Source organism: Heliangelus exortis, chromosome 2 (genome assembly GCF_036169615.1).
Source record: "Heliangelus exortis chromosome 2, bHelExo1.hap1, whole genome shotgun sequence".
NCBI classification, from domain to species: domain Eukaryota; kingdom Metazoa; phylum Chordata; class Aves; order Apodiformes; family Trochilidae; genus Heliangelus; species Heliangelus exortis.
This window is the reverse complement of record NC_092423.1, coordinates 76249044-76264958: the sequence shown is the minus strand read 5'-3', so window position 1 is coordinate 76264958 and position 15915 is coordinate 76249044. Positions and strand designations below refer to the sequence as shown.

The 15915-nt window shown below is 41.3% G+C and overlaps 1 protein-coding gene across 1 annotated transcript in view; it reads right to left on the bottom strand.

The window, feature by feature from the left end:
* The window catches only part of MYO10 (myosin X), a 155461-nt gene that overhangs the window by 111026 nt on the left and 28520 nt on the right, over window positions 1–15915 (bottom strand). The window contains exon 2 of the mRNA XM_071736643.1: window positions 13627–13725. Coding sequence (XP_071592744.1) covers window positions 13627–13725 — 99 coding nt within the window. The remainder of the gene's footprint in view (window positions 1–13626; window positions 13726–15915) is intronic.

Here is a 15915-nt window from a genome sequence, read left to right as displayed (position 1 = left end):
AAGACCACAGGACCAAGAGCTAGTCCCTCTGACAACACATATGCCATAAGGCATGTTCCCTTAAAGGAAAATGCCAAGGAGGAACTCTCTCCTCACAAGCAGAGTTGATGCCAGGGCTGGCTGAAGGAGCGCCAGGTGCTGCTATACCTCACCCTGACCGACTGCAACAGTCAGACACCAGCCCGAACCTGCGGTGAGTTTTCCAACCTGTTCAGTGCTTCAAGTTACTCACTTTTGCAATTTGCTTTTGTGCACTACTCAGCTTAACAAATGCACAAGGATCTGCACATGTTACAGCTCCCCAGGAAACAAAGCAACAGCAGTACCTGTTGCACACATTTACTCGTATGAAGTATGGACTTTTAAGCACTTAGACCTTTTTGAAGAGTGAAAAAGGATCACCGCAATAACTTTCAGAATTCCTCCCGACTTTGAGGGCAAGTCTGAGCCTATCAATACCAATCAACCCCTTTTTAAATAAGCATGACAGCTCCCACAAAATTAGTTTATTGAAATTAAGTATGGGGCTGAGGATAAGCTTTGTTTATGTGCTGCAGTAATTTGCAAAGACAAAGCCACACGCTGGAATTATTACACAAAGCGCTGGAGTCAGCAGGACCCGAGGTTCTACTTGACCACAGATTCACTGCCTGACCTTGAAGAAGTCCATCACCTCACCATAAATCTGCCAGCCCAGCTGTGAAACTGGATGAAAGCAGGACTTCCCTGCAAAATTCATGCTGTGTCTAGTTTGGCCTTTTGTTAAATAAGCATAACACCCCCTCAAAAAAAAAAAAAAAACCAAAAAAACAAAAACCCAACCAAAAAACCAAGAGCTAAACAATGTGTTTTATTGCTATATACAAAGCAGTTCGTACTGTACAAAAATGGAGTACTTTACCAAGTGGGAGGGAAACAGATGTAAATATTTACACATGTACTGCAAAGAGCTGTTACTCACCCTAGGGATGTGTATGCTGGTAGCTGTATAATTCAAGAACAACATCAGCCTTTGCTAGACAGAAATAACAGGCTAGTCTCCAGACAGCATGCTTTGCGCTAAGAAGGGTAAAGAAAAAGCCTGACATAAAGGGGACAGTTCCAGCCAGACTGGAAACTGTATTAGCTTCAGACAAAACAGACTTCAGCATAGCTACAAGTGCTTTAACCTTAATTATAGGAGTAGATGAAACTACTAGGTTAGGATCCAGATTTCTTTTCTGCTTTTCCATCATCTCGCAATCTCTTCCAAAAGGCAAGTGTACTTTGGATTGGCGAGTAAGCCTGGAAGCACAATGAGGAGCTATTTCTCCTCATGCAACTTATGTTTGATTCCCCCCTTAAGCCTTCAAAGATGAAGAGCTCATGTCAAGATCGGGATGAGAAGGGCCACCTCAGCCAGACACTCAGCTGCTTCAGTAAGGTCCTGGTGCAAATGCAGGACCTGCTACTTGCATCCCTCTGTACCTGAGCTCCAATGAAAGTTAATAGGACAGTGTTCAGACTGACACTTCTACTCTGGTATTTAGCTTGGTGGCATGTAAATCCAAATCCAAATTAAGAATTAATTTGAAATCCATGCTATGTAAGGGAATGAGATTGACTGGATTCCCTTTCCCATGGCAATGTCTGGCTCCATTAACTCAAGGGTACTAACAGCTCAAGAGTGCAACTTGACAGTGATTAAAGTCGGGAACCAGTTCCAGAAGCTTTCCAGTAAGTAAATTTCAGCATCCATTATAAAAACAATTCTGTCCATTCAGAAACTGCTAAAGAAAAGAGAAATGGCTGATCTTGTTTTACAGGCACATGTGTCCCTAGTTTACTAAGCAGTTGCCCATTTCTAATCAGCCATTTCTTTCCATTTTCATACATGAACAGAGGAAGCATTGGTTGTAACTGCAACCTGTAACTGCATCTGATAAATTTACATTTACACAATGTCTACACTGAAACTGGCAAGTACATCATGTTGTGCACAAGTACATCAAGTCATGCAAAAAAATGTTTGACTACAGAGCAGCTTCAGGAGCTCTGAGTCTTCGTGGTATACGAATCCCTGTCTGTTTCAAGCTGCCTAATCTGCCCTGAGGACATCAGGTACAGTAAACAGTTTGTTCAGCTTGTGGACGGTCAGACTTAAGGATTTCACACTCAAACAGCCCTGACTCAGGTAGAGATGTTCAAGGACTTTTCAAAACGCAACTGCGGACCTTCTCAATACCACGAGGTGAATACTACTCAATGTAACTGTGTTTTCTTTAGCCAAGGCCTGGGGTTTTGTTTTAATGTAGTGTGACACTACAACTGAAAAAAATCAGGCTTTCATTTAGACAAATTGTGTAGGCTAGTGCTGTCCAGGATTTCTTCTACAGAAATAGACATAAAATGTGTCTACTCTGTATCACATAAGTCCAGTGCTTTTAGGAAGCATTACATCTATCCATATGTGTGAGGACCTACACAATCATTTCCACACAGCATATATACATGACTTAATACTTTCCAGAAGAGACATAACACTCTACTAGAGACATTAAGATACTGCACTGCAAGAGCTCTACTCCTTTCTAAAAGAATTTGAAAAAATTAATTTGATATGTACATTGGGGGCATGCTTGGGGTTAACAGGTATCAGCCAATTGATTTGGAATAATTGAATACACCCAGCAGTGTCTGTTCTTGTCTGTTAACATCATCATACATCCAGAATGCAAAGCAAGCATTAAAAAAAAAAAAAAAAAAAAAAGACCAGAGAAACAAGCAGAAAAGGGGAAAAGGGTGACACTTAAGAAAACACGGACCCCTAGCAGCCTTCTGCTTCTTGGCCTTCCCATTTGCTTTCTACACAGCATTTACTGTGTGGAGCTCCTGCCTGGGTCAAGGGTTTTGTTCACAAACAACCTGGGTGCAGCACACAAATGCTGCTCACACTTGCATGCTGGACTCACAAAGCCTATGTCACGCTTCTGTTGCTTTCCTGATCATGCAGAAATACTGTTCCCCCTCCCACCAAGGACATGTGAAAAACATTAACATATCTCAAATGCCTAGCAGACCTTGAAGTATCCTCGATAGAACTTTATATTTCCTGGGCAAATCTTGTGGTGACAGAAACCTTGTGTAATGGTATTTAAGTCAATTGTGATGCACAGATAATGCCAATGAAGTTTGGCCACCAGATGTCAATTTACATTAAAAGCCTACCTGGAAGTAGCATTAATAATGGAACAGATTTTATTATTCAGTTCTAGTTGGAGCCCCTTGGTGATACTAGTGAAAAAAAGGCACTTTCAAAAGCGAAATAATCAGCAGTAGAAGACATATTACTATTTTCATTACAGGTTTGTGACACTTCCAGCTATTCAGAATGCTCCCTTCCAAAATCCGTTTTCAATAGCTTATAACTCTGTTGAACATGGAGAGCTTCACATAAAGTATTCAAACAGCAGGTAAATATCTTAATAACAATATCTTTTCAAACTAGCTTATTTTAATCACCACAGGCAAAACAGTATTATTGTCACATTCAAGCCTACAATAATTCTGACGATTCAATAAGTGAACACTCTGCCAGACCTTTCTTTGGAAAAGATAAGTTCAATTTAAAAAGCGGAATTGTTTCCAAGAGGCAAGATTTTATCTTTCCTGTAAAAGTCATGAGTTTGATACACTTATAAATCACTGCAGAAAAATCCTGCAGAGAGCAGTGAATAGAGAAAGTCAGACATTTAGCAGCTGAACACCTGGGGACAGCCCAGCCTCTTGCTGCTGTGGGGCAAGACCCAACCCATGCTACCCCCCCCTGCAGCTCCGAGGTTCCCGGTGAGCACCTGTGTCTGTGCTTACATGGACTGAAACATGTGAAAGGAGGATGAGAAGACCATCTGACCCTTGAACTCCTCATAAGCTGAAGGCCTGATGAGGTTTTGTGCTTTGTTGAGGTTTGCTGGGTTTGCAAAATGTGTCCCAATGCCTGGGGCTGCTCCATGCCCCCTGGCTGCCCTGCTCCTGGATAAGGTGGGTGATGGGCTCAGGTGATGCCATCACTCACCCAGTCAGCTCCCATGGTCCCACTGCAGGAGCCACAAACCCCCTTTCTGCCCTGAGAGGGTGTGACTATTAGGATTTACTTTCACCATCATATGTACTCATCCTTGTAACCCTTTAAAATCCAAAGTTGCTCAGTACCAATTGATGCTTCTTGCCCTGGTATAGATGCCTCTCCTCTCCGGCATGTGCCACAATCAACCCACTGCAGAGGGGCAGTTTGATGCTTTTCTTTCAGCATATGAAGAGGCTCTGCAGCATTTCCTAACTCACTAGGATCTGACTTCACAACACAGTGAGGTTTTTTCCACATGCATTTTATGGCTGTCCTTAGTTAAGTCAGCTTGGATAGATAAATCTCCTTAAATCGTCTCGCAGCTCCATCATGTGTATGCTAAACAAGACCTGGCTTGTTTCACAAAATAAAGCGTGCTGGATGAGGAGAGGCACATGACCTACACTAACATTTTCTTCCCCTGGTTTGGCAAACATAAAAGCACTACTGTGAAAGAGTACTTAAAGTTCCTTTTGCAACTAATATTGAAAGAGTTTATTATCACATTGCAGAAATGCTTCAGGGGAAATCTCGCTCCGATACCGTTCTCATGAGAAAGCTTGAGGATTTCAAACAACAAGTTGCTTTGAAATGCTCAAGAATACAAATACTATGCAGCTCCTGAAGGTGCTATGACACATTTGATCCTGCTGGAAAGGCTCCTGTGTTCCCTGCTAAAAGAACCTAAAGTTATGCAAGAAATATTACATCTTTTATATGGAGAGCATTTCCGAGATCGTCTTCAAAGAAATCTGGCATTGAAACTCCAATCTGACTGCACAGATGTGGTTTGTTTGAAGTTAACTTGTGCAGTGAAGGGTACCTGCAAAAGCAGATGATTCCCCTTCATTCCTGTGTTTCTCAGGTACACAGAGGTAAAGTACACCTCACGAGCTACCCCAGTGACCACTGGAGAAAGATTGAACAAGATTTCCATCTACAGAACTGGCACCACACAGTCAAAGCCCCTGAGGAGCTGCCACTGAAGACTCCCTACTTCCCTAATTTCCACCACCTCTTGATGACACCAGTGAGCCAGCATGTGGGCTGGGACTACCAGCACACCTAACACTGTACCCTACACACCTATCAGATGGCTACATTTTTTTAAACGACTCACTTGATGTGAACTTGTAGCCTAAAAGGATTTTCACTGAGTGCAGCCCTCTGTTTCCAAGGAAGCCATGGGATGGGAGTGGGACATGGTCCTGCTGAACAGCAGTAATCATGGAGAACGAGGGTAACCTCTTCTCAAGAGTCCCAGTGCTTTTTAAATTGGTTGCTGACACACATGCTAGCATATTCTTACAGGCACACATTGTGTAAAATCCTGTCCAGAATGATCCAATAATTTGACTTATTTTAAAATTAATCAATAATAATAATCAATATTAATTAAAAAACAGTAGGGCACTCCATATTACTTGTTTTTTGCTCAGCTCTTAAATGTCAATTCTCACATACAAGCTGGTGGAAGTCTTCTTCAAGTAAAGATCTCAGTGTCCACCCACCAGCTATCTGCACTGCAAGGTACAAAACATCATCAGAGGAAAACTGAGCAGTGCCCTGTTGCAGAGCAAAGTATCCCACAATATTAATTGTGCTTAACCTAAGCCATGTGTTTCTAAAAATACTGACACTGAACAATGAGACCAGCTCCACATCCAAGGGAATTTAAGATCAAGAGAGCAACCAAAGTGACAAGTCTGCTTGTCACAATGCTACACATTAGTCACTGTTGTAGTTTTTTGGCTCAATGAAGTCTGAATTCCTTCCCATGTTTTGTGAACAGCTGAAATGTCTTCCCTTACAAAAGAAATTAATATGGCAGCCTGCTTTAATCTTAAAACAAAAGCAGTTTTGCTATCTTTAGTAGAAGCATAACAAAAGCACCAAAAAAGCACAGATGGTTTGGATTTTCTTTGCAGACAGAAAGAGAGAAGACTGACATCTCCACTGTTTATGTAGCCACAGCCCATTAGGCGACCACAGCAAACCAAGGCGGGACACAGTCAGCACCTCTTCATCACCATCTCTGACAGGGATTGCTTCCAGTCAGGTCTTATAAAAAGCATAAAGCAAATCTCTGCTCAGAGATAAATGCTTTTGTTCATAGAGATTTAAATTATATTGTTATTAAAACACTTAACAGCGGCCATGCTAATGCCAAACAAATTAATTTCAGTAACGCTAAAGCAAACACTACCATTATGTTTAGACAACACAGAACAAAGCCCTTGAAAACTCAACATTAAATGAGTTATTTATGGTCACTGCTCAGCCCTCCTGCCTCCATCACTGTGCATTACAAATCTCTGCACTGCTCACTTGCAAGCTGCCTGACTTCTGACAAAAACTTTCTACGCACTGGTAGCCAGAAAGTTCGTTTTGCAGGAATAATACAGTCAGCTGGGTCTGGCTGTCAGGGTCAGGATGGTTTTGGTTTTTTACTTTTTGTTTTGGATGTTGGGTTTTTTGTTGTGTGGCTGTTTTTTCTTTGTTTTTTTTAAATATCACACTCCATGATTAAAACTTTAAAACTTCCTCCTTCCCGGAATTAATCATACTGATAGTGATTTTGGCAGAAAGGATAGTAACAGGAAAAAAAGTAAGGACAGCATGTGTTCAGCGTATCCAAGAAGTACTTCATAACCCGTTCTGTACATCTTATGTACACAGTAGTTCAGGGAAAAACACACAAAGAGAGGCTTTCCCTATTATCCTTTAACAAACATTTAGAGAATGGCAGTCATGTAAAAATACCATTCTTGATATAAAGCAGATAAAAAGGCAAGCTGAATTAGCTCCTAGATCATGGGGAAAAAATAATTTCTGCTATAGATATTGCTTCCTTTAGCATTGTGAACTGTCTTTTTAATATTTCTATGTTATAGACAAATATTTGAGAATTTAAGAGACTCAAATTAATGATTTTTCCAGTTAGCAAGTACTTAAGTAAAAAAAGTTCATCAGAAAAAACAAAATTGCTTAATTTATGAGCACTTCCACTTCACCCAGTGATCAAACATCATAATTATAAGTAATGTTCAGGGTTTTGAAGCAGCATTTCCATTAGGGAAAATGTTTGCTGTAAGGTTCTACAGTTGCATTAAGCTCTTACGAGGCACGGAGAGCCTTTTGTGCATTGCAATTACACTCCATTAAATGCTTCAGTTGAGGGACAGGACAATGCAGCTTAGTGGGCTTGCAGGACACGTGGTTCCTGTAAATCTCTTTCTGAAGAGCATGGGATGGAGAAAGCAGGGGTGCAGAGCTCTCTCTCCTGAAATCCCCTCTCAGGTGACACCCCACAGGCTGGGGTACCAAATGCCATCTCCCCAGGCTGGGCTGCCTTGACAATGGGGTGGGGAGGCCAGTCTCCTGGAGGATGCTCCTGGGGGATGCTGCTGGCACCAGCTCGCATCTGTCAGCAGCTCTGTTTACAGGGAAGTCAACAGATGCTTGCAGTGAGAGTTGCTGAACTTTGACATCCCACATAGAGATGTAAACATTTCTCCGCAGAAAATAAATCCCAAGTACTAAAAGGCACTCACTCCAACTGACTTCTGGCTGTCCACAACCCTACCCATCCCCCAAACCCAAAATTCCCATGCACATCGCTTAAAAACAACCGCAATAAAAAGATGATTAAAAAAATGTTTGCCAGCATGCAAACAGCTACAGCATCAAGCTTTCTAAAGTATACAAGAAATAATCAGTAGAATTATTACAAGTAAGCCAAATATAACTAACTGCAGAATAAAATGAACTTTACAGTGTTTAGACAGATAGAATTCAATTTCCTGGTGTAAAGCTGCTGAATTTGGCACTGACCCGACGCTCCAAAGGCAGGGGATCTGCTGCCCAAAACAGTCAAGCTACCCAACAGCCAGTGTTGGTAGTCACTACTCTTCATAAGCACCACTACATTAAAAAGCACAGAAGTCTTCATAAAGAAAGTTTGCAGAACGAGATGGATCCATTTAACACTAAAAGCCAAAACTTAGACCAAAGCCCACTGCATATATCTGTGTATTTTCTTAAGAGACTGTATATACAAGGGAGCTCACAAAGGGCTTCTTTAAAACGTTCCCTTGTAAGGGTGTATTTCAAGGACAACAGATACTGAATTTGGGGCAATGTAAAAAAAAAATTCCACTGTTTGGAAATATTTTCAAGTCTTCACGTGGAAGATCTAGAAGCAAACACAATGCTTTTCAATGATAGTTTAAGAAAATGCTTGTCCAGGAGGATTTACTTCTCCAGTGCCTGATGCTATGAACTGATGTAGCCAAACACAGCATTTCCTGATAAACAGTCTGACAGACTTCAGTCACTTAAGCCAAATAACTTCAGTGGTGTTATTCATGCCCTGTGAATATGAACGGAAGAGTCTTGTTTAAAAGGGCTCCTTACAGCAGTGAAGGCTAGCACAAGAAAGTCCCAAGAAAGGGTGAGAAAGGACACAAGGCAAAGAAAAGAGTCCTTATGAGAAGTGCTTAACCATTGCTTGCAGTTTTGGTTTTTTTCCTTTAATCCAAAAATGAGGAAAAACATGAACTCTCCTGGTATAACCACATGGTAATCTCAATATAATTCTGTTGCTAACTCAGAAAATCAAACAAATGGAATCCTCCAAACCAAGAGAAAAAACAAACCTCAAACCTTAAACAAAGCCCAGGTCTAAATTTTCTGAATGAGGTCACAATGAGAAACCAGAAGGGGAAAAAAAAAAAAAAAAAAAAGTTAGAACATTCATGGAAACCATACTTGAGTTGTGTTTAACAAGGAACATCTGTAGCCTTCCCATTCTTGAGATGCAGAAATGCCCCAGAAGAGCCACATTAAGTTAAACACACAGGAAAAAATACTTTTGTTGCTGACCAAACCATTTACAGGTGCTTCTGATTTGAAGCTAAGGATACTGAGCTGCACTCTGTTTGCTGACACAACACCACGCTGTGAAGGGCTTCTTTGTAAAGAAAGTTCACAGAAAGCTGGTTTAACTGACAAAGACTTTACTGGTGAAATGTGACATCTGTTTTTAAGGACTTCGTGTTTTAGGGATATTATTGCTCAGCTGCTTCTATTTATAATATATTTGATTTAAAAGTTCCTTTTGGTCAACTAAGCAGGCATTCAATGAAGTAGCCTGAAATTTCAGTGTCAGACTCTGGACAGTTTGCAGAAATTGATTCCAATTTCACTTCTGAAATTCTTCAGAGCAGATTTCTCCTACCCATGTACACATTATGTCTTAAATGTATAGAAATTTCCCCTTGAAGAGAAATGTATGTGCTCTGATATGCTGTTCAGAAAGACCCCTATGCTCACAAGCTAAAACACAGTACCACTTATAAAACCCACCATGACTATATCAAAAAAAAAAAAAAAAAAAAAAAAGTGGGGAGGGGAGAGGACAAGAGGACACATACTGACTATACATATATTGGAATTACTTTTATATGTTTGGATGTACAAATAGAAGAAATTATAGAGCCATTATTAGGAGACAAGAAAGATATTCTTGAAGTTACTGCCACATAACTCAAGTCAGTTCTTCTAAAAGATTTTATCCCCCTCCCCAAAGCTTTTTCTATTTGCTATCTATGCTTTCCCCAAGCACAGTTTCAAGTGCTGCTGTAGGAGTCAAGAGCACAATGCAGTCCTCTTTCATGCAAGGGGAAAAGTTAGTATTTTATCCGAAATAAAGTTCACATTATTCAGAAAAGACAAGGAGACAAGCTGGAAAAAGGTTTTTTCTCTACAAAAGCACTGATTACTGAACATAAGCAAGTATATAATTTCAAACAAATCATAGAACAACAAGAGGGCTGTTAGAATTTTACTTAAACATTCACTTGAGTACTTCATAAGCACACACAACTTCATTAAAGATTTATAGATTATGACGATGAGGCAATGTCTGCTTTACTGTAAATAAAAATTTTAAGGAAGAAACCAGTTTAACCCTAAACACAGCTACAAAAATAGCTTCAAACATGAAAAGAATATGCAGTAACTATAACGTCATCATCATATATATATATGTCTATACACATAAGGAAAGATAAGGATTTATTTTTTTAAGTCCAAGTATTTATAGACTGCACTGACACACTTCATATGTATATTCATAGGCACAGCGTTTCCAAAACACTAAGGACAGAGCCCGTCACCAGCTCTGTACACACTAATAAAAAACCAAACCCACAAACTAAGAAAACCAAACTAATCTACCCACCAAGCCACCAAATGAGTAGAGCATCTTCTCTTCTGCATCTGGGAGGTGCTTACAAAGAGAAAAACATTTCCAGTATGAATGGTCTGCTCATAGCAACTTTGAGTCACTGCAGACCAGTCTTTTTGAAGTCCAGTCTTCAGAAGGCTCGTAAGAGGCACTCCAGAGCCAGCTGAAGCCCAATACCATGAATGTGTGCTGGGAGGGACATTACACTGTTCATCTCCCATTCCTTTATCATGAGCTGGAGCAGTGAAACGTGGCCCTGATGTACTCTTCCCCTACCTGTACCTAATGAGGCTTCCATGTGCCCCTGTACAGTGCCGTGCTTTTCATCTTTTCATGAAGAGTTAAAACTGCTTTGCAGCTTTTGCTCAGGGAAACCCAAACTTACAACCTGAAATTCCCTTTTTTAAGTATGCTGCATTACATGCAGAAGATATTCCATGAAGTCTGTGAAATCAGCTAGTTTTACAACCATCTCATGGAGGGTGCCAACAGCAGAAGACAGTACCACAATTGTCTTTAACGATAATTAACTAAGGAACTGCATAACTGAAACATTCAGGCAACACAAGAATACTTGAGGGGCCATTATATCACTATGTGATTACCAGGAAGGGATTCAATATCTGACATGCAACTTGTTAAAATATTGAAACGTTACAGAACATTTTTACATGAGTATTGGCATTGGTAGGATTCCTTACAGTCAACTCCCCTTCAGCATGCCACCCTATGCTGCCACAGGATTTTGTGGCAAATTTATTTCTACCTCTCAGAACAGAAGTGTACTACTATAATATTTTCATTCTTCTGCAAACTATCTTTGGCAAAGGCTTGAAATCCAAACTCCTAACAGTTAAAACCTGAGCATGACTCCAGCAAACACAACTTCCAAAGCTCACTGCCCTGCCAGTCACATCTTGAGCAGTCATGCAAAATGCTCAGTGGAAAGGCAAGAAGTGAAAAATCTAACAGAAGCCACTGGATCAGAGAAGATGAGTAACAATGCTGAGCTTTGATAAGGTCCCAACACTTTCATCAGTTTGTCATTAGAGCTGAACATGAGCTGCAGCTGTCAAAAGGGTCTGGGAATCAATATTCCAGCCCTGCTTCAAAAATCATCATCACCTCATATTTCTGCAACCTCACCCTTTGCCTCCCTTCCCTTGTTCTTCAAAGTGTTACATAGCATTGCAGGGACTGCCCAGCTGTCAGAGGTAATCACTGGGCATTATTTCAGTTTCATCTTACCTGCTTGCAACCTTCTGCAGCCCATAGGTAACTAAAAAGCAAGGGCAGGATGGTCTAAGTACATCAGGAAAAGCAACAGAGAAAAAAATTATTAATTGGCCAATGTTAGCTGGCACAGTCCTTTTACCTCAAAGTGCACTCATGAAAACATAAGCCTCAAAAAGGATTTAAGTTATTAAACACAGTGAATTCCTAGTATGCCTTTAGCTGGGCAGCAGCCAGCTCAGACCTGCTGAGGAGTGGAATGCCGCATCAGGGGTCTGAAAGCTGCTCCCTATGCCCTTCCCTGTTTCACACCACCTGCCTTTAACACAAGCAGGCCAAACCAAAGGGGTGGGATTTTTTTCCCCAGTGACATTTATAGCATCGAGGTTGTCTAAGGAAATGCAGTCAGTCAGGTGGTATCACAGTTATGACTTGAGGCTTTTTCCATATTCCCTGAAGTTTCTGCTTGCACTATGTACACCCTGCAAAGGCAGCAATGTCACACATAACACACACAGGTAAGACCATTAGCAAGCAGCTTTCCTGCTTGTGGATGCCATCATTAGCTCTGCCAACCTCTCCTGGGCCACCAAAGCAAGGTGTCCATTTTACAACAATATCAAAGTTTGCCTAAGTTTCACTATTTTGAAGCTTGAAACACTTCTAAAAGTCAGGCTCTTTACAGCTACACGTCCAATTCCAAAATCCTGTGAAAAATTACAGGTAGCCCCTGCTATAAGCATGTGGGTCACTCCTACTAGGAGCTGGAGAGGCTTCAGTTTAAATGAAAGCCCCTACGCTGGACATTGCTTGGAGCACATGTTAGTTTAACAACACACACAGAAGCTTTCCTACTGTGCAACCCAAATGATGTTGATGGATTTTTTTTTTTTTTTTTTTAAATCTTCAAAGAGCCGAGAGAGGAGACAGACACAGCCTCTTCACTTCAGACCTCAAATTTCAGTAGGACAGGTCAAAATACACAACCTCTTAAATCTGAAGAGCTCTAACTGCACAATTTAAAATGCAGCCCATAGGAAACACACTAACACATAGGTGGCCTTGTTTCTTTGTGAGGAGGCTTTGCACTTAGTGGTAGATGCTGTCAGTCTAGTTTTGTGGATGTGTTCACTTATAACAATCCAATATAACTGGATCACCAATCTAATATAATTGGTAACTTGGAACAGGTGCCAAAAATCATAGGATGGTTAGGGTTGGAAAGGACCTTCAAAGGTCATCTAATTCACTTCCCCATCACAGGGGAATGCCTTTAGCCTTACCCTAATGGAGGGTAGAATAAATAGATAAATGAAAAACAAGTGCATGAGAAAGCAGAGCACTTCCAAACTGTCAGCAACAAGCAGGGCTAGTTCTGCCTTCTTCTCAGGGTTTAAAAGGAAAATAAATAAATAAACAGGGAGGAACAAGCTTCTCACCAGCTTCCTTCACCAGCTGGCAGACAGACACATAGGCATGCACTGCCCAAGATGACCAAGGTAACCTGAGGAGATGCAGAGACCCATGTCCATCCCTGCAGCCAGGCAAGAGCCAAGAGTGCTTGACAGCCAGGGTGCAGTTAAAATTAAAAAAAAAAAAAAAAAAAAAAAAAAAAAAGGCAACAAAAGAATGCTCTCCTTCCTTCATAAAGTCATTTTGACAGGAGCTGGTAGAGCTGCCCCAGCTGTGGAGATGTCTCAGTACCCTGTGCCAGCCCCCCCCCTTCTCTTGTTGTAAGGGAATACAACCACAGAGAAGCCACCCATCTCCTATTAAACTACATAACCACTGACCTACATGAAAAGAGGCTCTCACACCTGGCAGCAGGCTTCAGATGGGCAAGATGATAGGAACTGATCAGACAGGCAATGGAAAGAGCTATTAAAACCAAAGTTGCACATTCCTGACATACAAAAATGAGTATTTTAGTCACAAACCTGAGGCTTTTATAGTTTCCCCTGTGCCCTCCTCACAAGGAAAACAGCTTCTTTTCCACAGAGCTGCAAAAGGAGAAAACATGGAAGAGCAATGCCCATACCTGACCATAGTCTGTCCTGAATACGATGACTCCTTCTGCACAGGAATGAACAGTACTGGGATAATGCTGATTATTTTCTCGCAGCCAGACCCGAGACCCCTGCAATAAAGAAAACAGAGTTATAGATGGCATAACTTGAGAACTGAAAAAAGAATTCCACTCAGTATTTTCCTCTGGAGATGCTATCAAGTAAAAGGAGAGAAAGCATAAGCAAAATCCAAATAAGCAAGTGAAAGAAAGATAATAAAATCCCTCAGAAAGTATTTGTGGCTTTCTGCCGAAACAGTAAACACAGGGGAATTACACTGAAGTGACTTTTTTTTTTTTTCTTGAGCAGAAATTCCTAAATGCCAGAAAGAGCAGCTGGAGCCAGTTCTCTGAGTCATGTGCCTCATGTTAGCACACGCAAAATTACAAGGCACTGTTTGAGTTTACACACAGTTTGAAATATCTTCCTCAAAGCTGGCTGGCTCCCTACCTGTTTATTTTCAACCTGTTAGGTGCTCAAAGCACTTCCCTCCCCCATCATCTTTTACCTTTTTTCTGAACCACTTTGCCCTTTATATGGTCCTTCTCTCCTGGCTGCACAACAACCCAGAGGATTAAAAAAATCAAACAACTACAAGCAAGTAAGGTTACAAAGATAAGATAGAGTAGGCACAAGCTGTTTTAATTTTTACCTGGCTGGTATATCTAGCATCAAGAAAACCAGAAATCTTGATATCTAGCATCAAGAAATACCCAGCATTGTGAACGAGAGAGGAAAATGTGGGAGGAGAAACCACAGCTGATTCTGCAGCTGCAGCATAAGCCATCCCAGTAATGATCCCCACTCAAGTTGCTCCAATGTAGGAGAAGGCTTCAGCTGGCATATAAACCCTGAGCAGCAGCACCCCATGGTCTGACCTCCAAACCAAAGTATAGTCTCATTCTCTACAAGTGGACAGCAGGGACCATATTGGAAAGACAGTATGTTAGTGGTTTTAGAGAACAGAGATCTTTTTCACCAGAAAAGTAAAATTCTCACCTAAAGAAAAAGTAGAGGTAGGAGAAAAAGGCTGAGATACACCTTGATAATCATAAGCTTGTGAGTTTGAGTGTGTGATCACTGGAAAAAAATTTTCAAATAATTAATGAATTTATACACACAGAAACTAGATTTACAACCTTGCTAAAGCTGGTGGGGTGCAGAATCTTAATCAACAATCACAACAAATCCAGACTTTTATTTAAGGTGAGTAGCCCATTAGTCTCTCACAGACTTCAGGTAGTTACGAGTTGCATAAGCTGAATTAATATTATTAAGGCTGATTTAATATTATTCTTGTTGCTATGATGGGAGAAGAGCAGCACTGAGATAAACAACTATGCTCTTGGAGAATATAAAAACTATTGCTACTTGGTTTCTCTTAATGGTAAGGGCTCTGCTACATACAGAAGACCATGTAAGAGCATCCCTCATTTTTATTTTTTTTTCCCCTCTGTCTTCTGACAAACTGTATTCCATTTTAAATGCTCCAGATGCCCATAGTTTTTTGCCATTTTATCACAGAAACCCCAAAACCAGTTGGCTTCCAGGTTTATAGCAAGTCAGAGGCAGTTCAGACACAAAGGCAAGGGCAGAGGGGAGCAGGAAGGAGAGCACTAGCACCATCAGAAAACCCAAGTCACTGCCATGTTTTTCATCTTCCCAGGCAGCATAAACACCCTGATGCCGACAGGTCTGAGGGCACAAACAACCTGTGCTTTCCAGGCTGGCTTGAGGACATTGGTCTTAGACTGACCACCTCACCAGAGCCAGCAAACAGAAATATCCTATGACCCTTAAGTACTGGCGACATCCTCTGCCCTCTTTGAAGGAGGGCAGGAGACAAAAGGCTCTTTTCACATTAACACAGCTGCTACCATCAGCCCACCATCCCCAAGAAGGCCCCAGAGTGAAAACTCCAGACTTGCAGCTGCTGCCTGTCCAACTCAGTCCCCTGCACCAGGATCTGAAAGCCCCTAAGGCACAAGGGCAAGGAACTGCGTAAGTGAGATCACGCCCTCATTCTACACCATGCAATGCGCTCAGAGCAAGGTGAGTCTTTTTCATCAGGTTTCTGTAGGTCCTCAGCCTCACAGAAGGCTGAGGCTGGCAGGAATTTCTGGAGAGCACCTAGTCCAATCCTCCTGCTCAAGCAGGGCCACTATTTGGCCACCTGAGATGGTTGTATATCCTTGATCCAGATGGCTGTTGCATATCCAGAGGTTGAGAGACTCAGCAACCTCTCTGGTCATCCTATGCTA